Raw genomic sequence first — 27116 nt, 5'->3', positions numbered from 1 at the left:
TTTGCCATTGGCTTCTTCTGGGCAGTGTCTTTAGAAGACGGGTGACCCCAGTACTCGTAACATAATGTAATTGCCTCAGTATTTATGTTATATTTGGTGCTAATATGTTTAATTCTTAACCCTGTTCCACACTGCAGTCTATAACAGACATGTCCTGCCAAAATCTTCTCCAGTCTTATCCTGGATGGGATCCCTCTCCAAATAACTACATCCATCATAATAGCAGATAATTGGATCACAATTTCAGTACCAGTATTCAAGACAAAAGAATTGCTTTTACTAAAGCAGCACACACAAAATACTGGAGGAACACAGCAGGTCAGGCAGCATCCATGGAAATGAATAAGCAGTCGACAATTCTGGCCTAGACCCTTCTTCAGAACGGGAAAGGAAGGGGAAGACGCCAGAGTAAAAAGGTGGGGGGAGGGGAAGCAGGATAGCTAGAAGGTGATAGGTGAAGCCAGGTGAAGGACTAGAGAAGAAGGAATCTGATAGGAGAAGATAGTGGACCATAGGAGAAAGGGAAGGAGGAGGGACGATGACAGGCAGGTGTGAAGAGGTAAGAGGCCAGAGTGGGGAATAGAAGAGAGGAGGGAGGAGGGAATTTTTTTGCCATAAGGAGAAATTGATATTCATGCCATCAGGTTGGAAGCTACCCAGATGGAATATGAGGTGGTGCTCCTCCACCCTGAGAGTGACCTCATTATGACACAAAAGGAGGCCATGGACTGATGTGTCGGAACGGGAATGGAGGTAGGAATTGCTTTTTGGAGGATGGAATGGGGGAGCTCGACGAAGCAGTTCTCCAATTTACAACATGTCTCACCAATGTAGAGGAGGCCACATTTGGAATACCGGACCCAATAGATTTGCAGGTGAAATGTTGCCTCACCTGGAAGGACCATTACTAAGTGTGATAGCTAGTATACAGATATTTCTATGTTTTGATTTATTTGTTTTTGACTGATGCTTTTGATTACTTAATAGATATACAAAGATATTTAAAGTGGCTGATACGATTTCGTTTCTCACATCAAAATCTTTTCGAGCTTTCATCACGCGGAAAACTTGTTTGCACTTTTTATTATAATAGGACAAATAATTCTATTCAACATGTGCCTTTTAAAATGAACAAGTTATATTTTTGATTTCATTTTACAAATAAACTTATAATTCCGCAGAAAAAAAAGTTATTGATATACTGCATTACTTATAATGCAGAGAACTCTAAAACAATAGATTTAGAAACTATACTATCATAATTGTGCTTGAAAAATCATTGCCTTTTACTTTGAAACCAGAAAAATGATAAAAGATATTGCCCTCTTTATATACTTTACCTGGGGGTCATCTGCAATAGTTCTATTATCTTTTTCCCCTTTTACTGCTTTCACAAAATAAAATTTCTCAGCTAGTGCTTAAAAGAGACATGTAGCTGTTATCAATTTGTGTTACAGATGGATGTTTGGAGACAAGAGAGGAGGACAGATAGAGAAAATCAAGAGGATGAGATTTTATTCTGGTATCATATAGCTTTCATTCACATCTAAACTAATTTGGCGGGGGGTTTGAACTGGAGTGATAAGGCTGAGAATGGGGCAGTTGGTATACATGACGCAGTGTAGTCAGACTGAGGAAGACAGATGATAGCGCAAAATTGCGGTCAGTGGGATAAGTTTTAGTATAATATGGTGGCAAAATTTAAATGGGTGATGAATACAGGGCTGGAGGTGTTATATTTGAATGCATGCAGTATATGGAATAAGGCAAATGATGTTGTTGTGCAATTAGAGATTAGCAAATACAATGTTGTGGGCTGAGTCATGGCTGAAAAATCACAGAAGGGAGCTTAACATCCAAGGATACACATTGTTTTGAAAGGGCAGGCAGGTTGGCAGAGAGGGTGGGCTGGCTCGGTTAGTAAAAAATGAAATCAAATCCTTAGAAAGAGGTGACATAGGATTGGAAGATGTAGAATCCTTGTGGGTAGATTTAAGAAACAACAAAGGTAAATAAAACCCTGATGGTAGTTACTCACAGACCTTTGAACAGTAGTCAGGATGTGGCATATAAATTACAACGGGAGATAGAAAAGGCATGTCAAAAGGCAATGTTACGATAGTCATGGGTGATTTTAATATGCCGATAGATTGGGAAAATCAAATTGGTGCTGGATCCAAAGGGAGGGAGTTTCTAGAGTGTCTACGAGATGGCTTTTTAGAACAGTTTGTGGCTGAACCCCTAGGGGAAAGGCAATTCTGGACTGGGTGATGTGTAATGAACCATATGTGATTAGGGAGCAGAAGGTAAAGGAACCCTTGGGAGGCAGTGGTCATAAAACAATAGAATTTACCCTGCTGTGTGAGAGGGAGAAGATAAAATCAGATGTATCAGTACTAAATGGAGTAAAAGGAATTACAGAGGCATGAGAGAGGAGCTGACCAAAGTTGTTTGGAAGGGGAGACAATCAAGGATGATGGCAGAACTGCAATGACTGGACCTTCTGGGGGCAATTCAAAACAGCAGGATAGATACATCCCAAAGATGAAGAAGTATTAGAAAGTGAGGATGAGGCAACTGTAGCTGAGAAGGGAAGTCGAAGAAAGCGTAAAAGCAAAAGGGGGGGTTATAATATAGCAAAAAATTAGAGGATTGGGAAGTTTTTAAAAACCAACTGAAGGCAACTAGAAAAAGAGAAAAGATGAAATATGAAGGAAAGCTTGCCAATAATATAAAATTAAGAGAAAATTTTGCCTGCCAAATCTGTTGGAATTCTTTGAGGAAATAACAGGCAGGACAGATAAAGGAGAGTCTGTAGATGTTACTTGTTTGGGTTTTCAGAAGGCCTTTGACAAGGTGCCACAAATGATGCTGCATAACAAGGTAAAAACCCATAGATTTACAGGAGAGATACTAGCATGAATAGAAGATTAGCTTACTGGCGGGTGGCAAAGAGTGGGAATCAAGAAAGCCTTTACTGGTTGGTTACTAGAGATTAGTGGTGTTCTGTGGGGTCCAAAGGACTTGGACAGATTAGGAGAATGGGTAAACATGTGGCAGATGGAATATAGTTTAGGGAAGTGTATGGTCATGCATTTATTTCAAAGGAATAAAGACGTAGGCTATTTTCTAATTGGGGAGAAAATTCAAAAATCAGAGGTGCAATGGGACTTGAGAGTCCTTGTGCAGGATGACCTAAAGGTTATCTTGCGGGTTGGATCAATAGTATGAGCCAAATGCAATGTTGGCATTCATTTCGAGAAAACTAGAATATAAGGGCAAGGATGTAAAGCTGAGGATTTATAAGACATTGGTGAGACTTTACTTGGAGTATTGCGAGCAGGTCGGAGCTCCTTATCTAAGAAAAGATGTGCTGTAATTGAAGTGGGTCCAGAGGAGATTCACTGAAACCTATTGAATGTTGAAAGGCCTAGATAGAGTGGATGTGAAGATAATGTTTCCTGTAGTGGGTTAGTCTAGGACCAGAGAGCACAGCCACAGAGTCAAAGGATGTCCATTTGGAACAGAGATGAGGAGGAATTTCTTTAACCAGATTGTGGTGAATCTGTGGAATTCATTGCCATGGATGGCTGTGGAGGCCAAGTCATTAAGTATATTTAAAGCAGAGATCGATAGGTTCTTGATTAGTCAGGGCATCAAAGGTTACAGAGAGAAGGCAGGAAAATGGGGTTGAGAGAGATGATAATTAGCCATGATGGAATGGCGGAGCAGACTCGATGGGCTGAATGGCCTAATTCTGCTCCTATGTCTTTTATGGTCGTATCATAGAGATGAGGGGCAGAGATGATGTTTAGACATGTGAGTGTGCATTGATCCAGTTAAAATTAGGGAATAGAAGCATATCTGGTTCCAGGTCACAATAAAGGGACACCAAGAAAAATTGCAAGAAATATGTAGTCGAGTACAGGGCAGGGTACTCCAGTTGTTGATGGAGATCATGGTTGACAAAATCTCCTTGGAATGTCAGCATTCTGGCAGTGTTCCTTCATTATTCCTGAATTATGTAAGGACTTTTCAGCCTCTCTTAAATCCCCGGGTCAGAAGGGATCTGGAGGTAGCTCCTTCAGAAATACAGTAAACTTTACCCTAATAAATGAGGCAGACATCCAGAAACATATGTATTAGCATGACAGACATGCACTCACTGTCTGCACAGACATAGCACATAAATGTCTCTTTTTCCTGTAAAGTCTAGAAAACTTGGGCAACCAATTGGATGAGGATATCTTACTGTAGCTCTCCAGTCCTGTTTAATCCATGGAAAAAGAGAAAGAAATACTGAGCAATCTGATGTTGGCTAAGGGAATGAAGAGAGAGGGACTGGGCGAGTGGACAAAGTGAGGAGGTGGTGGCAAGAAAGAAGAGGGATAGACAGTGAGAGGGAGGGATGACGGGTGAATGGAGAGACATGGAAGCAATGAGACGAAGGGGGAGGAGGATAGAGAGAAAAATGGAGAGGCGAGTCGGGAAAGGGGTGAAAGAGAGAGGACAGAAGAGAGAAGCAGAGAAAAAGAGAGATAGAAAGTGGGAAGATGGAGAAAGAGAGAGAGTTTAACATAGAACATAGAATAGTACAGCACAGTACAGGCCCTTCGGCCCACAATGGTGGGCTGACCCTTAAACCCTGCCTCCCATATAACCCCCCACCTTAAATTCCTCCATATACCTGTCCAGTAGTCTCTTAAACTTCACGAGTGTATCTGCCTCCACCACTGACTCAGGCAGTGCATTCCACGCACCAACCACTCTCTGAGTAAAAAACCTTCCTCTAATATCCCCCTAGAACTTCCCACCCCTTACCTTAAAGCCATGTCCTCTTGTATTGAGCAATGGTGCCCTGGGGAAGAGGGGCTGGCTGTCCACTCTATCTATTCCTTTTATTATCTTGTACAGCTCTATCATGTCTCCTCTCATCCTCCTTCTCTCCAAAGAGTAAAGCCCTAGCTCCCTTAATCTCTGATCATAATGCATACTCTCTAAACCAGGCAGCATCTTGGTAAATCTCCTCTGTACCCTTTCCAATGCTTCCACATCCTTCCTATAGTGAGGCAACCAGCACTGGACACAGTACTCCAAGTGTGGCCTAACCAGAGTTTTACAGAGCTGCATCATTACCTCGCGACTCTTTCTTAAACTCTATCCCTCGACTTATGAAAGCTAACACCCCGTAAGCTTTCTTAACTACCCTATCTACCTGTGAGGCAACTTTCAGGGATCTGTGGACATGTAACCCCAGATCCCTCTACTCCTCCGCACTACCAAGTATCCTGCCATTTACTTAGTACTCTGCCTTGGAGTTTGTCCTTCCAAAGTGTACCACCTCACACTTCTTCGGGTTGAATTCCATCTGCCACTTCTCAGCCCACTTCTGCATCCTATCAATATCTCTCTGCAATCTTCGACAATCTTCTACACTATCCAGAACACCATCAACCTTTATGTCATCTGTGAACTTGCCAACTCACCCTTCTACCCCTACATTCAGGTCGTTAATAAAAATCACGAAAAGTAGAGGTCCCAGAACCAATCCTTGTGGGGCACCACTAGTTACAACCCTCCAATCCGAATGTACTCCCTCCACTACGACCCTCTGCTTTCTGCAGGCAAACCAATTCTAAATCCACCTGGCCAAACTTCCCTGGATCCCATGCCTTCTGACTTTCTGAATAAGCCTACCGTGTGGAACCTTGTCAAATGCCTTACTAAAATCCATGTAGATCACATCCACTGCACTACCCTCATCTATATGCCTGGTCACCTCCTCAAAGAACTCTATTAGGCTTGTTAGACACGATCTGCCCTTCACAAAGCTGTGCTGAATGTCCCTGATCAGACCATGATTCTCTAAATGCCCAGAGATCCTATCTCTAAGAATCTTTTCCGACAGCTTTCCCACCACAGATGTAAGGCTCACCAGTCTATAATTTCGCGAACTATCCCTACTACCTTTTTTGAACAAGGGGACAACATTCGCCTCCCTCCAATCCTCCAGTACCATTCCCGTGGACAACGAGGACATAAAGATCCTAGCCAGAGGCTCAGCAATCTCTTCCCTCGCCTCGTGGAGCAGCCTGGGGAATATTCCGTCAGGCCCTGGGGACTTACCCGTCTCAATGTATTTTAACAACTCCAACACCTCCTCTCCCTTAATATCAACATGCTCCAGAACATCAAACTCACTCATATTGTTCTCACCGTCATCAAGTTCCCTCTCAATGGTGAATACCGAAGAGAAGTATTCATTGAGGACCTCGCTCACTTCCACAGCCTCCAGACACATCTTCCCACCTTTATCTCTAATCGGTCCTACCTTCACTCCTGTCATCCTTTTGTTCTTCACATAATTGAAGAATGCCTTGGGGTTTTCTTTTACCCTTCTCGCCGAGACATTCTCATGTCCCCTTCTTGCTCTTCTCAGCCCCTTCTTAAGCTCCTTTCTTGCTACCCTATATTCCTCAATAGACCCATCTGATCCTTGCTTCCTGAACCTCATGTATGCTGCCTTCTTCCACCTGACTAGATTTTCCACCTCACTTGTCACCCATGGTTCCTTCACCCTACCATTCTTTATCTTCCTCACTGGAACAAATTTATCCCTAACATCCTGCAAGAGATCTCTAAACATCGACCACACATCCATCGTACATTTCCCTGCAAAAACATCATCCCAATTCACACCCGCAAATTCTAGCCTTGTAGCCTCATAATTTGCCCTTCCCCAATTAAAAATTTTCCAGTCCTCTCTGATTCTATCCTTTTCCATGGGAAGGGGAAAGACAGGGAGACAAAAGACAGTGAGAAGGGAAAAGACGGAGGCGGAGAAAGAGAATGACAAGTACTATTTCCATTGTCCAAGTGGAACGCTTCAAGAGGATAAAAAACAACAAGAACAATTCCCGACAATTAACAGTTAATTCCCGGGCTAAGTTTGGGTGTACTAAGTAAGGAGTTATGAAATATCATGAATAGAAGTACTTAATGGAAATTTTTGCTCACAACATTAACCATGTGTTTTATTTGGAAAGATGACAAGTCCCAAATATTAAAATAAACATCAAATGACAATTACAAAAGGCCCTGGATCTGTTAGCAAAAATGGAGATGACAGAAATGTGAATAAGAATCAGAGTTAGGATTAGGTAGTGCTGTCTTACTGTTCTGGACTGGAAGTAAGCTCTTCAAGGTCACAGATTGTGTACAAACTCATAATTACCTCTCCATGAAAGACCTTTTGATATTCTGTTTTATAAAGTCAACCTTTGAATTACCCTTACATCTTCCTGCAACCAGATTTTTTCCTCTTGCTTTTGATTGCCTTCAAAAATGTTTTAGTTACCCGAATAAAAGCCAGAAGCCATAAACAGTCCAGGTAAGCAAGTTCAACACCTACTATAGCAAATAAGAACTGAAATACAGGTTAAAAGAAAACCTAGAATTGAAAAAAAAACCTTTGTCTATGTAATGATGACCACAGAAACTACTGAGTTGTCAATAAAAGCCCATCGTCTACATTATACTTATACTTTATAGTCGCCAAACAATTGATACTAGAATGTACAATCATCACAGCGATATTTGATTCTGCGCTTCCCGCTCCCTGGATTACAAATCGATAGTAAATATTAAAAATGTAAATTATAAATCATAAATAGAAAAATGGAAAGTGAGGTAGTGCAAAAAAAAACCGAGAGGCAGGTCCGGATATTTGGAGGGTACGGCCCAGATCTGGGTCAGGATCTGTTCAGCAGTCTTATCACAGTTGGAAAGAAGCTATTCCCAAATCTGCCCGTACGAATCTTCAAGCTCCTGAGCCTTCTCCCGGAGGGAAGAGGGATGAAAAGTGTGTTGGCAGTACTGCTCCGACAGCGTGCAGTGTGAAGGACAGAAGATTGGTTTGTGTGATGTGCTGCGCCGTGTTCACGATCTTCTGCAGCTTCTTCTGGTCTTGGACAGGACAACTTCCATACCAGGATGTGATGCACCCTAGAAGAATGTTTCCTACGTGCATCTATAAAAATTAGTGAGGGTTTTAGGGGACAGGCCAAATTTCTTTAGTTTCCTCAGGAAGTAAAGGCGCTGGTGGGCCTTCTTGGCAGTGAACTCTGCTTGGTTGGACCAAGTCAGGTCATTTGTGATATTGACTCCGAGGAACTTAAAGCTTTTGACCTGTTCCACTTGTGCACCACCAATGTAAATTGGGTCATGCGGTCCGCTACTCCTTCTGAAGTCAACAACCAATTCCTTCATCTTGCTGACGTTGAGGGACAGGTTATTGTCTTCGCACCATGCCACCAGGTTATAATTTCCTCTCTGTACTCAAACTCATCATTACCCGAGATACGGCCTACAATTGTTGTGTCATCAGCAAACTTATATATTGAGTTCGATGCCCATCATACAGGAAATATGCCATGCTAACCTGGTCTTGTCTGCTCTACATGTAATTCCATAACTACAGGATCGTAATTGATTCTTCACTGCCCTCTGAAATGGTTCAGCAAGTTATTTAAATAGAAAAGTGCTAGAACCGGATGATCTATCCAGCACTAACCAAAGTACTGAATTTAGATGCAGCAAAGTCACCTCCAACCAGATGGCATGAATATCGATTTCTCCTTCCAGTAAAAACAGTCCTTCCCCACACTCCCTTCCTTTATTTCCCACTCTGGGTTCTTTCTTCCCTCTTCACACCTCCCTGTCATCTCCCCCTTCGTCCGCTCCTCCCTCGTTTTCTCATATGCTCCACTCCCCTCTCCTATCAGATTCCTTCCTCTCCAGCCCCACCCAGCTTCACCTATCACCTTCTCGCTATTCTTCCCCCCCCCCCCAACCTTTTTATTCTGCTGGCAGCTTCACCCTTTCCTATCCAGTCCTGAAGAAGGATCTCGACCCGAAATGTCAACGATTTATTCATTACCATAGATGCTGCCTGACTTGTTGAGCTCCTCCAGCATTTTGTGTGTGTTGCTTTGGATTTCAAACTTCAGCAGACTTTCTCAAGCTTAAAAGTTGCTTTCAGACCTGATCTTGCATGTTTCCCCTCACACAAATGGGATGGTGTCGAGATTAGGAGAGCTCTTGCACTAATTAATCATCTAATTGCTTGACGTAGGTCTACACATAGAATCACAGCCTCTTGACATAATCTCTGGTATGACCCATGCTGGACCCACCAAAGGTTACTGTGAAGTGATATATGGATAGAATGCAGTATTTTGCAGGTCCTCAACACTGACTCCAAATCTCATGAAGTGTCATGGAATTAGGTCAAACAAGGTCAAGTAAGCCTCATAAAGACTAGCTTTTGTCCTCTATCTGCTGTAAAATGAGTGTCCCTGCAAACTAAATAGCATTTTGAAAAAGCACCAAAAATAGCAAGTTCAGTGTAGCTCCATCAGGGACTGGACTAGTTGAATCTCAAAGGATATGACTGTTGTACGAGGTCTGCAGCAAGCAGTGAGGAAACCAAACTGATAAATAAATCTATATGACTCATCGGCCTGGAAAACGTTCAGCCATGTGTCAGGCAAGTGCCTTGGAGTTAAGCTGCTGTGGATTTACTGCCATAATGGAGTTTTAGATATTTTATGTACTGCAGCATTGCCACCAATCTTCACTGTGTTTAAAAAATGATTTTTAGGTGAAGATAGCCACATATGGATTCCGGATGTTGTTTTTATTAGAGATAGGGGAGCAACAGTTTGAAACCTACCGATTACTGAAAGGCCTAGTTAGAGTGGAGGTGGAGAGGATGTTCCCAATAGTGGAAGAGTCTTGAACCAAAGGGCACAGCTTCAAAATAGGAGCATGTCCCTTTAGGCAGAGATGAGGAAGAATTTCTTTAATCAGATTGTTTTGAATCCATGGACTTCATTACCACAGGCGGCTGTGGAGGCCAGATCATTAGGTATATTTAAAGTGGAGATTGATAGGTTCTTGATTAGTAAGGGCATCAAAGGTTGTGGGAAAAAGGAAGGAAAATGGGCTTGATGAGAGAATAAATTAACCATGATCAAATATTGGTGCAGACTTGAATGGCCTAATTCTGCTATGTCTTAATGGTCCTATAATGTTGAAAACAACTTTGAATGCTTGGTTGGATCTATCGATGGCAGAGGGTAAATGTACCCTTTCTTTTAATCTACCAATCTACTTTTGGCAAGCACACTAGAGCAATGATGGAGTGCCCACCACACTATCCTTGCAGAGGGAGGCAGATCTACATTGTTTTGTGTTGCACTGCAGATGTGCTAAATGGAACAAGTCTGGTAGCTCAAAACTGGGTATCCATGAGACTGTGTGAACTATCATCAGCAGCAGAAACATTCACTGTAATCGGGAATGCCATGGCCTGGTACATCCTTCACTCTTCCATCACAAAAAACCCAGAAGTGCCGAAGAACAAATCAGGAGCAACAACAAACACATCCAAGCTGGTAAAGCTGCAAGGCAGCTTGTAATAGACCTGCTATCAGATCAATATTCTAGCCATAAAAAACTAGTGGATAATTAAATAGTTAACAGGAGGGAGCAGCTCCAAGAACATCGTCATCCTGAATAGTAACAGGACCAGCAGGCAAGAGTTGAAGAAGAAGCCTGAGAATGTGCAGCTATATTCGGCTAGAAATGACAACTGGATGATCCAACACTGTGTCCTCTCACTATCAGAGAAACACACTGCAGCCAATCAGATTCATTCCACAAGATATTACAAAAAGCTAAGCACACTGGACACAACAAGGGCAATGGGACCAGATCAACATCCAAAAGTCCTTAACCTCTCTGATATCGGCTGCTTCTTCAGAAAGTCACTTCAGTGCAGATGCAACACTCACAGTGAGTCAACAATGTAGAAAATTGCCCAGGTAGGTTCCATTCACAAAATGCTGGAAAAAAACCATCTACACAAGAAAATCTGAAGATGCTGGAAATCCCAGGCAACACACACAAAATGCTGGAGGAACTCAGGCAGATCAGGTAGCATCTATGGAAAGGAATAAACAGTCTTAGTTTCTGGCCGACACCTTTCATCAGGACTAGGGAGAAAAAAGAGAAGTCAGAGTAAGAAGCTGGGGGGGAGGGAAGGAAGGAGTACAAGGTGGTAGGTGATAGGTGAAACTAGGAGAGGGTGAGGGGGTGAAGTAAAGAGCTGGGAAGAGATTGGTGAAAGAGATAAAGGGCTGGTGGAGGGGGAATCTGATAGCGGAGGATAGAAGACCATGGAGGAAAGGGAAGGAGGAGAATGGGCACCAGAGGGGGGTGATGGGCAGGTAAGGAAAAAGGTGAAAGAGGACAACAGGAAAAGGGAATGGTGAAGGAGGGGGAAATCACCGGAAGTTCGTGAAATTGATGTTCATGCCACCAGGTTAGAGGTTACCCAGAAGGAGTATAAGTTGTTGCTCATACAGCCTGGGTGCGGCCTCATCATGGCTAATTACTAAAAACCCATCTAGCTAATTACTACCTGGTCACTTCTCTTTCATCAGGAAGAGGAGAGTTAGTTTTTGTCAAAATTATTATATTCACTGTCCGATAATCCACTCAATGATGCTTCTGCTTGGGAATGGGCTCTTGCCTCCAGGCCTCATCAAGTCTTGGTCAATACATGCACTTCCAAGATGAGGTGAGAGTGATTTGCATAAACATCAACACAGTACTGACTAAGTGTAACGTCAATGAACCCCGGTAAAAATAAAGTCAATTGGCATTAAGGGCAAAATACTTCTGTGGTTTGAGTCATACCATGAAAAAAGGACACTAGATGTGGATACAACAGAACAGCACTGGAATGGGCCCTCTGGGCGCACAATGATGTCGAAGGTAAGTCATCTTGGCCCCATTACATCACTGCAGAAGTTCCTCATGGAGATGTCCTTAACCTAATTATCTTTAAACGCTTTGTTAATGACCATTCCTTCAACATAACCTTAAGAGTGGTTCAATTCCTTTTGCAATTCCTCAAAAAACAGAACAAAAATTGCATGTAATCCAGTCTACTTGCAGCAAAACCCAGACAATATTTTGGCGAAGACTAAAATTCATGCCACAAGTGCCATTCAATTATTATCGTTAAGGAAGAATTTCATTACCTACAGTTAACATTCTATAGTATTACCAATGCATTATCCTTAATGATTACAATACTGAGGGAAAAGGGATCACCATTGATCCGAAGCTCAACTGGATCAGTACCATCAATTCTCTTCCTGAATGATCAAGCTCACTGAGCAGCGGAAACATCCTAAAGTCCTTCCATCATCTACAGGTCACAAGTCTGAAGTGCAATGGACCACTCTCTGTAGACCTACGTGAGTGCAATTCCAACAGTATTCATGAAGCTCAACACCATCCAGTACATAAAAACCTGCCTGACTGGCACACCATCCTTCGCACTAACTATCTGTGCTCTGCACAATGGCTGTAGTGTGCCATTCACAAAATGCAATGCAGTTGTTCACTCTGATAAGCAGATGACACCAAACCGTGCTGAGCAACAGCAGACTCTCAGGAGTAGTTGGTAATTTAAATAGTTACGTCAGATGCAATTCAACACATTGGTTGAAAAAATAGGAACATATATTTTAATGAATTGAATAAACTGCCGAGGACAGCATCCGAAAGAAATACTGGAGTAAGGACAGACAGTAACAGAGAAGGCAATAACTGTTTCATTTGGGTGTATTCATGGATATTCAGGTATGGTTGAATTTGAATAGTGTGGCCAATGCAAACTGGTAGCAAGATATAAAATATATCACACAGTCTAATACCACACACAGACACTGCTTCCTCCCTACATTTTGGCTGCATAATTATTGGGGTTTGGGGTAGGAAGGAAGAGGGGACAGGCTCATTGATTTTTGCTTTTTGGAGAGACCTGCCTCTCTCCAGAGGACAGGCTTTGTGACCTCAGGGTTCAGGTAGCTACAGATTGGCAGGAAAAAGTCAGGGAAGGATGCTTACATGCTCTCTAGAAACATGATAGCTCTACAGCAGTGGTCAGAATGGGAGAGATTCTCCAACTTAACCTACCAAAGTCCTTCCATGTGCAAAAACCCCTAAGTATCATGGAATAATGTCACAGGAAGAACATTTCAAGTTTAGTTCCCAAGATGGAATAGCAAAACATCCTTCAGCACGCTCAACATTAGGGTTCTCAAATACAGGAATTCAGGTCTGACAAAAATCAGTCTCCTGTATCCAGCAAACATTTTTGAAATACCAATAATCACTTTGGTCCCCAGTTGTAGTTGAACGATCATTGCCTCACCTGATTACACTCACCAATATGGCATTCCTTATTTCCAACATGACAAGTTATGGCATGCTACTCGATCACATTCAGCATATTCTCAAAACAATTCTAACAGCTGTCTTCAACATATCCTCTTCATCTTTGCAAAATAAAAAGATAAAGGATTTGGTCTATTCAAGAATGAGCTTGGAAGGACCATAGGTTCCTGCAAAGAATATCAAATGGGCTCTCATTTGCACACAATGGTTAAAAAGTAACCCCCATGTGCGTTGATACTTTAGAACTTCCTTACTCCCGATAGAGCAGGGGTTTCTTATCTGGGGTCCATGGACTCCTTGCTTAATGATATTGGTCCATAGTATGAAAAAGGTTGGAAACCGCTGCTGTAAAGGAAGTCAACCAGCTGCCCTAATTTTCCTGCTGTGGTTAAAAAAATGCTGTCTATCTAAGGCCACTGCTCCTTATTCCCTTCCTCCAATTAAACCCAATTCACATTCATGGCCATGACTTAACTCTGACATCTCAGATTGACACATTCCCCCTGCTGGTTTAATCATCTTTGATCACTTCTCCATTACTCCCTTTAGCAACCCTACTTTCTTTTACAAACAACAATTGTTTGTAATTAACTCTCACATTGGACAATATTTATCCTAAAAAAACATTAAGAGATATTATCAGAGTGATATATCAATGGTATATAACCGAAATATCATTACTTTGCTCAAATTAACTGCTGCATTTCCCAAATTCCAGCTGTGACAATGCTTGGAAAATACTTAATTGGCTGAAAGCCACTGTGAGTCCCAGTCATGCTGGAAATAAGGAATGGCATATTGGTGAGTGTAATGAGGTGAGGCAATGATTGTTGGAGTACAACTAAAGACCAAAGGAATTATTAGTATTTGTAAATAAAAATTAAAATCTTTTTTGATTCCTTTCTCCAATCCTATCAGTCAAAGTTCCCCAAGGTTTTCCTTTGTATTATCCCTGAAGTTGTATTTTTCCTGGGTATTTTTTCTTACCCCATGCCTTTTCAAAGTTCTTGCGCATAAAATGCACCTACTCCCTTAAATGTATTCCTGCTCAACTTCTGACCATCAATATCACAAGCAATAAAATTTTCTCTCTCCCTTCTCTCAGGTAATCAACCACAATTGCTCCTCTTTCCACTCTTCCTTTGATGTGCAAACAGTCATGCGGTATTGAAACAGGCCCTTTGGCACACTGTGTTTATGCCAGCCCTCATGCCTATCTATACTAATCCCACTTGTCTGCATTAATTTCCTATCCTTCTATGCCCTGCTCATTCAAATACCCATCAAGACTACTCCGAAATACTGCACCTTCCAGCACCTTCTCTCACAGCTTATTCCAGATACCATCTATTTTGTATGAAAAAATTACCCCTCAGTTCTTCTTTAAACCTCCTTCCTCACACTCTAAGCCATTGCTGCCTAGTATTATGCAACCCTACCATTGGAACCAGACACTAGTTCTCTAACTTATCAATACCTTTCATAGCTTTATATATCTCATTCATATCATCTCTAAGCCTCTTTTGTTCATGGGAGAAAAGGTCTACTTATCCAGTCTCTTCTTATATCTCAAGCTCTCCAATCCAGTAGTAACCTTGTGATTCTTTCCTGCGCCCTTTCTAGCTTATTTACATTCTTCCTTCAGCACGGTGACTGAATGGCACTGAAATATGCCTTTTGTGTTTTGTATTCTGTGTTTTCGATTTCTTTTTTGTTGCCGTTTGCCCGATTCTTTTGTGCTGGGGGGGAGGAGGGATTTGATGTTTGATGTTTTTCTTTGAACGGGTTGGTTCTATGGTTCTTTGTTTCATGACTGTCTGCGGGGAAGACGAATTTCAGGGTTGTATACTGCATGCATACTTTGATAACAAATGCAATTTGAACTTTAGATGTGCACACAATATTCTGAATGAGCCTAATGGACACTCTGTATAATTGTTGCCCCAACACTTACACTCAGTATCTGAGTGACAAAGCCAAAAATGCCATATACCTTTGTCATCACCTTATCTACTTATATTCCTATTTTCAGGGAACTTCCTAATATGCATCACTGCACACTTGTCTGAGTTAAATTCCACCTACTCTTCCCTTCCCCACTTTCCAAGTTGATCTAAATTCTGTTGTAGGCCTTCTTCATTGGCCAATTTCCATGTCATCTGTAAACCTACTAATCATGTCACCGATATTCTCATCCAAATCATTAGTATAAAGGACAAAAAAAACGAGAGGGCCCAGAACCAATCCCTGTGGTACATTCACACTCGTTCACAGGCCTCCACTCTAAAAAACCCTGTGCAACCATCAAGCCAACATTGCATCCAATTTGCTAGTTCACCCCAGATTCCATGAGCTCTAAGCTTCCAGACCAACCTACCATGAAAGGCACTGCCAAAGGACTTCCTAAAGTCTATGTGATCAACATCTACCACCATGTCTTCATGAGTGCTCTTGGTCGCCTCTTCAAAAATCTCAATCAAATTGGTAACAGTCAATTTCTCACACACAAAGCCAGGCTGGCTACCCCTAATCAGTCCATTTTCAGGGAAATTTGTACTTTATTAGGTACACCTGCTCCTTAATGCAAATATCTAATCGGCCAATCATGTTACAGCAACTCAGTGCATAAAAGCATGCAGGCATAGTCAAGAGGTCCAGTTGCTGTTCAGAGTAAACATCAGAATGGGGAAGAAATGTGATCTAAGTGACTTAGACCATGGAATGAATTATTGGTGGTGCCAGAATCTCACAGACTGCAGATCTCCTGGGATTTTCATGAACAATAGTCTCTGGAGAATGGTGTGAAAAAACAAAAAAAACATCCAGTGGGTGGCAGCTCTGCTGGCAAAAACACCTAAAAATTATACTGAGGTCAGAAGAGAATGGCCAGAGTGGTTCTAGCTGACAGGAGGGCAACAGTAACTCAAATAACCACGTGTTACAACAGTGGTGTGCAGAAGAGCGTCTCTGAATGCACATGTCAAACCTTGAGATGGATGGGCCACAGCAGCAGAAGACCATACACATACACTCAGTCGCCACTTTATTAAACACAGGGGACACCTACTAAAGTGAACACTGAGTGTATACTCCAAGGTTTCATGTCCAACAGTATTCCCCAGGTCACTCCTATTCATTGTGTATGTGAATATGCAAATAAATCCTTCCTTTCAGAATTCCTTCCAATCACTTTACTACCACTAAGATCTATCCTTGTTCCCGTCTTTTGTTCATTTATCAGAACATTGCATCACTGTCTGGTATGGAGGGGCCACTGCACAGGATCGGAAAAGCTGCGGAAAGTTCCAAACTCAGCCAGCTCCACCACGGGCACGAGCCTCCCCAGCATCAAGGACACCTTCAAAAGGAGATGGCTCAAAAAGGCAACATCCATCATTAAGGATCTTCGTCATCCAAGACATGCCCTCTTCTCATCAAGGAGGAGGTACAAGACACACACTCAACATCTCAGGAACGGCTTCTTGGCTTCTGCCAATAGATTTCTGAATGGCCAATGAACCCATGAACATTACCTCACTATTTCTGCTCTCTTTATTTAATTTATTTTTATAGATATGTTTTATTCTAATTAATAATTTTTTATTATTATGCATGGCATTGTACTGCTACCACAAAACAACAAATTTGACGACATATGCCGGTGATATTAAACCTGATTCTGATTTATTTTGACTACGTTACTGGAAAAACATTTGTAAGCTAGGAAACACACTTGGCTCACTATTATTCTTCAGAGAATTAACAATGGTAACTTTACATGGTCAGGCCTAAATAAGATTTCAAACCATCAGTGTGGTTAACTTTTAACCACAATGGACCGGCAAGCCTTTCAGTTGAAGAGAAATTGAATGATTGCTGAACAATTGGTGACAGCACATGAATAAAGTTAACAAAATCAGTGTGTAGCCTTCACAGCAAAATCTTTAAGTTATGACCTACCTCACCCTGGATCCACTGATTTAGATATGGCAGGGTACAATGAAAAATCAGCTTCCACACGTATGCAGACAGCATCTTTAGTCTACCTTGCCAGCACTTCCCTTAGTACTTCCATTGTCTGAATTACCAGAATGCTTTGCCTGACATCCAAAACTGCTTGAGCAAAAATTTAAGCTCACCATTAGGAACTCTACAGTTTACGCCAGAAACTCCATTCTTAAAGCACTAAAACCAGTCCCCTTTTCAGCAAATATCTGAAGCTTAACCACATTGTTTATATGCTTGTTGTCATTCTTGTCCATGAGATGAATTTCAGACCGCACATTCACATGATAAGCAATACCATCTTAGCAAAAAACGGATTGCACCAAATGTTTCATGTGTTAAATGAATCCTGTCAGCAGCATGTATTTGTTACATACACCTGTTAGGGTGCATTCTCCAGTTACCTTATAAGGTAACCGTAGCCTTCAGCCAGGAGCAGATGTCATCAGGTGGTTCCCAACCTTCACCAAGTGTTTCGACCCTTAACCACGACACTCTCCAGTTGGTGGGCTGGCAGTGGTGGCCAAATCACTGCCCGTCTGCTCCTGGCTTCCAGCTTGCCTCCTCTTGCCTACTCCAAATCCAACAAGAGGCTTGTTCTGCCTCTTCCCCCATCCTACGAGCTGCTTATTTTTTGCTCCTTTCGTCCAGGCCCAGATCTGACAACAACCGCCATGCTGATTTGGCTGGGAAACCTCTTAACCTCATCAAGTGCAAAAATTGGACAAAACATTAAAAAAAAGATTGCTTTGCATCATGCATTTAAATACTCCTGTGCTGTACCCCAAAGAACCTCACCTAATTTTGTGTATTTGTGGACACTCTGCCACACACACTTCTACCTAATTGCATGTAAATCCCATTACGAAGAAAGTATGGCAGTGACTCTCTTATAAGTTTGCGAAAATTCAGCATGTCATCTAAAACTTTGATGAACTTCTATAGAAGTGTGTTGGAGAGTATATTGACTGATTGCATCATGGTCTGGTATAGAAACACCAGTGCTTTTGAATGGAAAAGCCTGTGAAAAGTTGTGGATGCAGCTCAGCCCATCATGGGTAAAGCCCTCCCCACCAATGAGAACCTCTACACAGAGCATTGTCACAGGAAAGCAGGGACTGATACCATCCAGGTCATGTTCTTTCCTCATTGTTGCCATCAAGAAGGTGGTACAGGAGCTTCAGGACTCGCACCACCAAGGTCAGGAACAGATACTACCCCTCAACCATCAGGCTCTTGAAACAGAAGGGATAACGTCACTTGCCCGTCACTGAGCTGTTCCCACAACTAACAGAGTCACCTTCAAGAACTCTTTATCTCATGTTCTCGGTATTTATTGCTTATTTATTTATTATTTCTCTTTTTCATTCTTTTTGTATTTGCACAGTTTTTATCTTTTACACATTGGTTGTTTGTCTATCCTGTTGGGTGCAGTCTTTCATTGAATCTATTCGTTTCTTGTATGTACTGCGAGTGCCTGCAAGAAAATGAATCTCACAGTTGCATATGGTGACATATATATATATATTTCGATAATAAATTTACTTTGAACTTTTAATTTGAGCCTCATCCCTTAAAAGCATCCCGCTCCCCACAACACAAAGATCATTGTAACTTCACACACAGACAACAGATACCCTTTAAAGAATTATCTGTTACCTTTTGTAATTCCAAAACATAAAACTAATTGAAAGAAAAACATGGGAGCTGGGGATAACTCTCTTCCATACAAGTACTGTTTGAAGCATTTTACACTCCAAACCAGACTCAAGGCATCTGTGTCAATCTGTGTGTAATTTTTCTCTACAGCAGTAAGGGAACTTGATGCAAAGGCTATGGGATGTTCACTTCCATCGCTCATAACATGTGACATAACTGCACTGATTCCATAAGGTGAGGCATCACAGGCAAGCTTCACTGTACGATGAGGATCATAATGTGTGAGTACAGTGTCTGACGTCACCAAAGTCAAGATCTGTCATTTGGAAAACCACATCACACAGCTTAGTCCATTGCCATTTCTTCTCGATCTGTAGTAATGAGTTCAATGGGTGGAGCACAGTAGCCAGGACTGCAACAGTGACACGTCCTTTGGTCTTGGGGTATCCAATACTGCTTGAATTTTCTCAGCATGGTTGTGTAATGCTTGTGTGTCAATGATGTGACCACAATAAGTGATGCTTGGCTTAAAGAATTCATACCTGTTGTGTCATGCTTTGAGCCCATAATCTTCTAATTCTTTTAACACTGTCTTGAGATTTTGGAGACGTTCCTTGTCATCCTCACTGGTAACAATGATGTCATCCAGGTAACACTGAGTGCCTGGGCAGTCTCACAGCACCCAGTCTTTAACTTTCTGCCAGAGTGCAGGTGCAGATGCTACTCCAAAAATAAGCCTATTATAGCAATAAAGCCCTTTGTGAGTGTTTATGGTGAGAAACACTTTGGAATCTATTTCCATCTCCATTTGTAGTTAGGCCTCAGCTAAGTCCACTTCGCTAAAGTGTATCCCTCCAGAAAGGTTTGCAAAGATATCCTCTATCCTGGGCAAAGGGCATTGATCTACTTTCAGTATACGTTAATGGTGACCTTAAAATCACCACAGATCCTGACAGATATCCCCTTGGCCACTGGGACAACTGGCATTGCCCATGGACTTCACTCAACCTTGGAGGAATTCCTTCAGCCTCCATGCGATCTAGTTCACTGGCTACTTTGTGGTATAAGAAACTGGATGGCCTTTGTAAAACACGGGTGTGGAATTTTCATTCAGCACCATTTTACCCTTGATATGTCTGAGTTTTCCAATGCATCTTGAACACTGTTGTGGCATCATCCAGTACCTTTCTTAACTTGCTTTCAGTTAACTCTACTGCAGGGGTTGTGGCATGCAAATGGTGGATGGATCTCCAATCAAGTTGTAGTTACCTCAGCCTATTATGGCCCCACAATGCTGGCCCTCCTGTTTTCACCATGTACAAGCCCAATGTGGCTGGTTGGTTGTTGTATTTTACTATTATGAATATCATTCCCACGGGAGTTATCTTTTCTCCAGTATAAGTTCTTAGTTGGATATCTGCAGGCTTCAGTTTAGTATCTTTCAAATGCCATTCAAACTCATTTTGTGGAATAACTGAAACAGCTGAGCCAGTGACCAACTCCATTTTAATTAGTTTGCTGTACACTTCTGGTGAAAGCCATAGTGCTCGTCTCTTGTTAGTTTTCACATTGTAAATCTCAAGCCTACTCAGTTCCGTGTTATTCTCCTCATTATGAGAGTTTTCTCAACAGCAAGCGAATTAGTGCTCTCTTTGAAACACCTTGTCTTTTTTTCTCTTCCTGTTTTTATTGCATTTTCTGCAAGTTTCGCATTTAAATCTGTCTAGTGTATGTGAGCCCCTTCCACAATGGAAACACAACTTGGTTGGCAGGCAGGTTCCGTTTAGTTTTGCAGTTTGGCTCATGCTTACTTTCATTCCTGACAGCAACTCAATAGCATCTCTATCTGCTGTTTCCATTGATACACTGTTTTCAACTGCTCTGTTAAATGTGAGTTGTGCTTCAGTTAGGAATGCTCTCTTTGTAAGATTTAACAAACTAAACAATCTCTCAGTGTATTATTAAACCCATCACTGAACTGACAATGTTCTGACAATTTCTTCAATTCAGTCATGTACGATGACATTTTGATTCCGCTTATGAAAACTAAAGTGTTCTACGATCAACAATGTTTCTGGTTCTACATGTTCCTGCATTACTTTCATGATATCAGCAAAGCTCATTTTGGCTAGTTTATTTTGTTATTATTATTATTTCCCGATACTGTTTATGACCCATGAATTTTGCCCATTTTTTGCCTTTTTTAAAACTCAAACGTCTCTCTCCCTTTGCAAAGATAAAAAGTGCTGCTTTTTCAAACTGGAACCTCACCCTCTCCCTCCTTCCAAATAAAAATATATACTGCTCTTCAACGTGTAGTTAAGTCATCTCAGGTTTGTTTTAAAACTAGCTCATCGGCATTGTTATGTTTTGTAACTCCAAAACATAAAACTATTTGAAAGAAAAACACAGGAGCCGGGGAAAATGCATGTACTTTTAGTTTTATTACATTTTACTTTAGTCAGTTACTCAAATATGATGTGGTGGTGTGATGACATATATATACTTCTTACATATAACTCATAAAAGAACTATGTAAATAAAGAATCCTTAATAAAACAATGTAGTTACAATATTACTCAAATATTACTGAGATATTAAATACACTACACTACTTATTTCTGAACACTTTGGGAATAGATTATTCTTTAGTATGTATGTGCATGTCTCCTGCCTGTGGTCCCTGTCCAATTTTCACCAAATCCATTCCCCCACTATAGACAGCTTCCATTGATGGGACTATTGAGGCCCCTTTTGCATGAGCATGTGAGCACTTAAATGCAGGAAAAAGCACTCACTGTGAGTTGCAGCATACTCTGAAGACTTTGGATGGTGCTTGAGCAGCCCCCAGTGAGTTCTGAAGGTGCCCAGGAGTCTTGATGTCAGTAGTGTCCCTTCAAATCACGAACAAAGCTGGAAAGTAGCACGATGCACTCCTAGTTGAACTGTGAGTGAACAATGAAAGCGATAAGTTGCACCCAAAAGGCCAATTTATGCCTGGAAATGGACATCACGCACATTGATGATGTCAATAGCTGAAGGAATGGCACCCGTGGAATCGTCGCCGTGCTAGGGTCAACAGCTTGTCCGGACACTTTCACATTAGGTGCCATTCCTAATGCAAATGGGTGCTATTTCCTTAACTCATGCAATGCAGAGCTTTAAAGTGCTATTTGTGCAATTAAAACCAGCACAAGTGGGTTAATTTTCTAGGCAAGACTTCCCTTTCAAAAGGTATTCTACTCTTAGCTCATCTGCTGCTGAAGCCCTCTTCATGATTTCTGATAACTTGCGTATCAAAGCATTCTTTTCTAACTCCTTCATTCCAAACATAAGGTTATTCAGAACTCTGCTCCTCCATCCCTGAGCAACCAGTACTAAACACTCAATGCTCCAATAAACATTGACCGTACCTGCACCTATTTAATAATAACCATTGCTTTAAAATTTCTCAATCTGCATTCTTCGGTGATCGCCAGCACTTTGAAACTCTGAGAAACCTACAGTCTTTCAATTTTGTAACTCTAGTCTCTTGAGAATCTCCACCACTAAAGGCTGCATTTTGAGCTGCCAAAGCAATAAGCATTGAATTCTATTCCCCAAAGGCACACAACTTCTTTTCTCTTTAAGATGATTCCTAATTCCATGACCAAATTTCTGATCATCAGCCCTATCATCTCCTGGTTTGGCTCAGCATCAAAGTTTTTCTGAAAACACTACGAAGTGCCTCAAGATGTTATACTTGAGCAAAACAATGAACTATCAGTGAAACCAAAATAAATGCTTTCAGCATTGAAATTATTATTTAATGAAAGCACAATTGCAATGGAATTTTCAGATGTTGTTATTGCAATGATGAGAACTCAAAGAGTCACTAATTCTTTATGGAATTTATTTCCTGAATAATAAGTTAGAACTGCCACAAGAAATATTCAGTTATTCACCAGCTGTTCTGAGAAATGAGGCGAAAAAGGGCTTGGGGTAGAAGTATACACAACAGAACCCATGCAAGAAAAATCTTAGAAACTACCATCAGTAGAAGAGGTTCAGAGAAAACATTAAAAAGCTTTGTGACTTTATTAACTAGTCAACATATGCCATTATAGATAAAATTTTGTATCGTATTTTTCTAATTATAGACTTTTAGAATGCAATTTGTGCTGATGTGAAATGAGTCAAAGAACTCTTAAATAAAACTACATTTCTTACAGAATGCTCTACGTTTGTCTAACTTGCTTGTTGTCACACATATTATAACGCAGGAGATAAATTATAAAGTAGTCAAATAATATTCATTGAAACTGAAGTTATTGACCCATACACAAGACTTTTTGAAAAATGGAGCACCCAGCCAGTATCCAAACATGTAATTTTACAAGTCCATGGTGTTGAGTGGTCTTGTAAAGTTATCTCTGATTGGTTGAATGGTCCTCTCTAGTATCGACCACAGAGACTATGAAAATTCCTGACTTCTTTTAAAAAATTTTAATCTTTGAATAGTTCTCAATTCTCTTTATTCAACAGACTGATTTGCCCAGCACGAGTGAATGGAAAAGGGAGGAAAATATGTAATTATCAGAGTGGATTGTATGAAAAACCATAGAGAATTTGGGACGTAGCTGAACATATAATTTATCATTTCATGGAACTAAAATTGTTTATTATATACAGCCAAACCACTTGATACAATGGAACAAATTACTGCTGCACTGATTGAGGTCATATTTTAAATGCTATTTGTTCCATCATTCTTAAATAATTAGTCAGCCAGTCAAGGATCAAGCAAACAGCATTAATAAAACGTGTAGCAATAAAAGCAGAAATAAGCACTAACATGCAAACATACAACACAAATAAAAGAAAGTACACAAATGAGGAGAACAAAAGTTTGTTTTAACCTGTTTTCTCTGAGCTGTTGGGAGTGATTGCAGTGGTTGTGGTGGAGGTGGTGATGGCCTTTGTGCTGTCCTTGGTAGGAGCAGTTTTCTGCTTTTTTTTCGTGGCCTCCAGTGCTTTGAGCTTCTTGGCATGTTTACTGCCTTTGTAGTGTGCCTCGGCTTGGCTCTACAAAGGAGAACAAATGAACCATGCAATCAGGCTCATTTCTCATACTTTCACTAACTTTACAGACAACAATACAAAACGAACTTTCAATAATAGGCACCATACACAATCAGCCTGTGCGAGAAAATAGCCATCAATATTTTCAGTAATTAATATGTTAAACGGGTGCCTCTATTGAAAGATTTGTATTAACTCAACTTGTTAATATCATCATTCTACTCAAACAAAGGAACTTATAGGAAGCATGCCACTAACACAATGAGAGAGAGTGACTATGTGAAGCACAGTGCTGCAGGTTAAAATACACAGTATGGAAAACACTTGGCTGATACATGCAAAGATGTTCCTAGAACACATGGTTGTATCATTCCAAATATCTATCTTGGATACAGCTCACTGTGTTGGCAGAATTGAAACAAGCCAGGAAACAATGGACACAGATCATACAAACAAGGGAGCACATAACAAAGTGTTTTTGATTGTGTTTAGATATCTTCTCTGAGAAAAGATGTCTGTAGTATTACGAACACAATTGATTAGCTTAATTGTTGCTTCCAAATGATTTTAAGAAGTTAATGAAATACATGTACAGTAGCATTATCAGTTGCAATCTCAAAAGGTAAAGAATTCATCCAGAAATTCAGTGAATTGTTTTTATACAAAAACTTACAGGTAATGGACAATTAAGAGTAAAACGACAATAAATCTGTTTTCCATGTTAATACTGTAAAACCATTTATTTGGCCATTCATAATTGTAGAACACATGCTATTTTGACAAATAAAGCAGAAGAGAATTCATCGCACTCGAGAAAGGCTTACTTCGTCATTTAGCTACGAGTAAGTCTTTCTGCTGATATTTGCAACAAACCCTTAGCCTGCAATATCAGTGTAACTTCCTACTGTCAATGTCTCACTTCAATCAATCCCCATCTATATACATGAGACCTGTTGAAACACAAATAATTTCATAAATAAAACGTGCAGTTGTAGGATACTGGCTGTATATCAATGAGAAAATTGCTGTATATTACTAAGTGGCATATTTTACTTTTATAAAAGTAATTTGAATTTAAAAAAAAAATACCATCTCTCACCAGCCTGTAATCTGTACACTTAAATTAAAAATTTCTGCATCCCAATAGATCCTCTGTATTCTCTACCAGATCTGGACGTACATCTCTCCCATTCTCAGTATTTTCAACAACACACTTGACGTGCACAAAAGCCACTTGAGATGACCTTATCCAGCAGATAATTCCTGTTCTGAAATGTACTTTGCCTGCTGATGGTTAACTTAATTGTGATTAGTAGTTCTAGCATTAATAACCACAGGAAGAGTCCAAGTGCGGAACACCCATGAAGATTTTTTTCATTTTATTCTTCCAAGTTATCATCCTTCCTCAGATTTCAATTGGACTGGTCAGTTGGAATTGACACTGACCAGGAGGAAAAAATTATGGAAATGATTAAATTTTATGTTCTATTTTAAGGTCATTCCCTTGACTGTGCTGGTTCCATTTATCCAGAGTTGTGGAAGAAATAGCTACGGATAGAGCAAACAAGTTATTCCCAGCTAATCTTTACATAAATTATTTATTCAAAATGATGGGATTAACTTTTGAAGTATCCTGTTGGAAACAATCATTTAATGCCATATAATTTAATTCATTAACCGGTGGTATGTTATCGTGACTGCCTTTCATTATTCATGATTTCATCTTCACTGGCAAAAATCCTCTTTTGTGAAAATAGGTTTTGAAATGAAGTTAAGCTTTCAGTGCTTTTCCCACCCCCCCCACCCCCCAATATGTTTGGCAGGTCCCTAAAATAAACTGTTAACGCGAACTTCAGGTAATAAAAATATGCATATATGTCACACTTTAATATGAAAAGCAGATTTCATCAAAAGCAGATGGAATGGTATTACTTGAATTACCGCTTACAAGGCACAAGTTGATGTTTTGCAGAAATAAACTGCTCAAAAAATGCAACTGTGTTAGTTCATTGTTGGGAAAAACCACAGCACAATCAGAAAACATTAACAAGCACAATATAAATAGTTGAAGAAGAAACGGCTTTTGATGCTAGAAGTCTGAAATAAAATCTAGGGGCAGCAGAGTCGCATAATGGTTAGTGCAATGCTTTGGAGGTTCAGTTCTCGCCACTGTCCGTAAGGACTTTTTATGTTCTCCCCACGACTGCACAAGTTTCCTCCGGGTACTCTGGTTTCCCTCCACATTCCAGAGATGCGTGAGTTAGTAGGTTAAATGATCACGTGGGTGTAATTGGGTGATTCGTTGGACCAGATGGACCTGCTGCCATGCTACATCTCCGAACAAACAACAACCTGGAATGTTTACTCTGTTTCGCATGCCACAGATGCTGCACAACCTGCATTTTCTGCTTTTGTTTCATAATTAAAGAAGCCTATTTTAGAAGCTCTTAAAAGCTAGAATTACTCTTGAGTTTCTGCTAATTTTACACCAGTTACTGAGAATGATCGTAACAACCACTGGAAGTTCTTTACAGATAGGTGAACTTGCATGTATGTTAAATAATTCATCTTTCATAAACAGCAATGTTACCAATATAAAATTGTAGGAAAGTACAGCACAGAAACAGGCCTTTCAGCCCATCTAGTCTGTGACAAACCATTTATACCACCTACTCCTATTGATCTGCACTGAGACCGTAGCCCTCTGTACCCCTACCATCCATATACCTATCCAAACATCTCCTCAACATTGAAATTGAGCTCGCATACACCACTTGTGCTGGCAGCTCATTCCATACTCTCACCACTCTCTGAGTGAAGAAGTTTCCCCTCATGTTCCCCTTAAACTTCTCACCTTTCACTCTCAACCCATGAATCTGGTTGTAGTCCCACCCAACCTCAGTAGAAAAAGGCTGCTTGCATTTACCCTATCTATACCTATATATTTTATTTATTGAATATGAAAAAAAACATAATTTGAAATTATGCTGTTATCAGTTATTAAATCTGTCAAAAAAGCATTCTTTATTTCTAAAACACAAAATATATTTTATGCTTTTAAAAATTAGGTTGAGAAG

At 40.6% G+C, this 27116-nt stretch overlaps 1 protein-coding gene across 10 annotated transcripts in view; it reads right to left on the bottom strand.

The window, feature by feature from the left end:
• The window catches only part of znf385b (zinc finger protein 385B), a 392471-nt gene that overhangs the window by 34509 nt on the left and 330846 nt on the right, over positions 1–27116 (bottom strand). For all 10 annotated transcript variants that reach the window (XM_063052069.1, XM_063052067.1, XM_063052075.1 and 7 more), the window contains one exon: positions 23877–24042. In XM_063052069.1, coding sequence (XP_062908139.1) covers positions 23877–24042 — 166 coding nt within the window. The remainder of the gene's footprint in view (positions 1–23876; positions 24043–27116) is intronic.

The sequence above is a fragment of the Mobula hypostoma genome, chromosome 6, assembly GCF_963921235.1.
Source record: "Mobula hypostoma chromosome 6, sMobHyp1.1, whole genome shotgun sequence".
NCBI classification, from domain to species: Eukaryota; Metazoa; Chordata; class Chondrichthyes; order Myliobatiformes; family Myliobatidae; genus Mobula; species Mobula hypostoma.
This window is presented reverse-complemented; position numbering and strand designations above follow the sequence as displayed.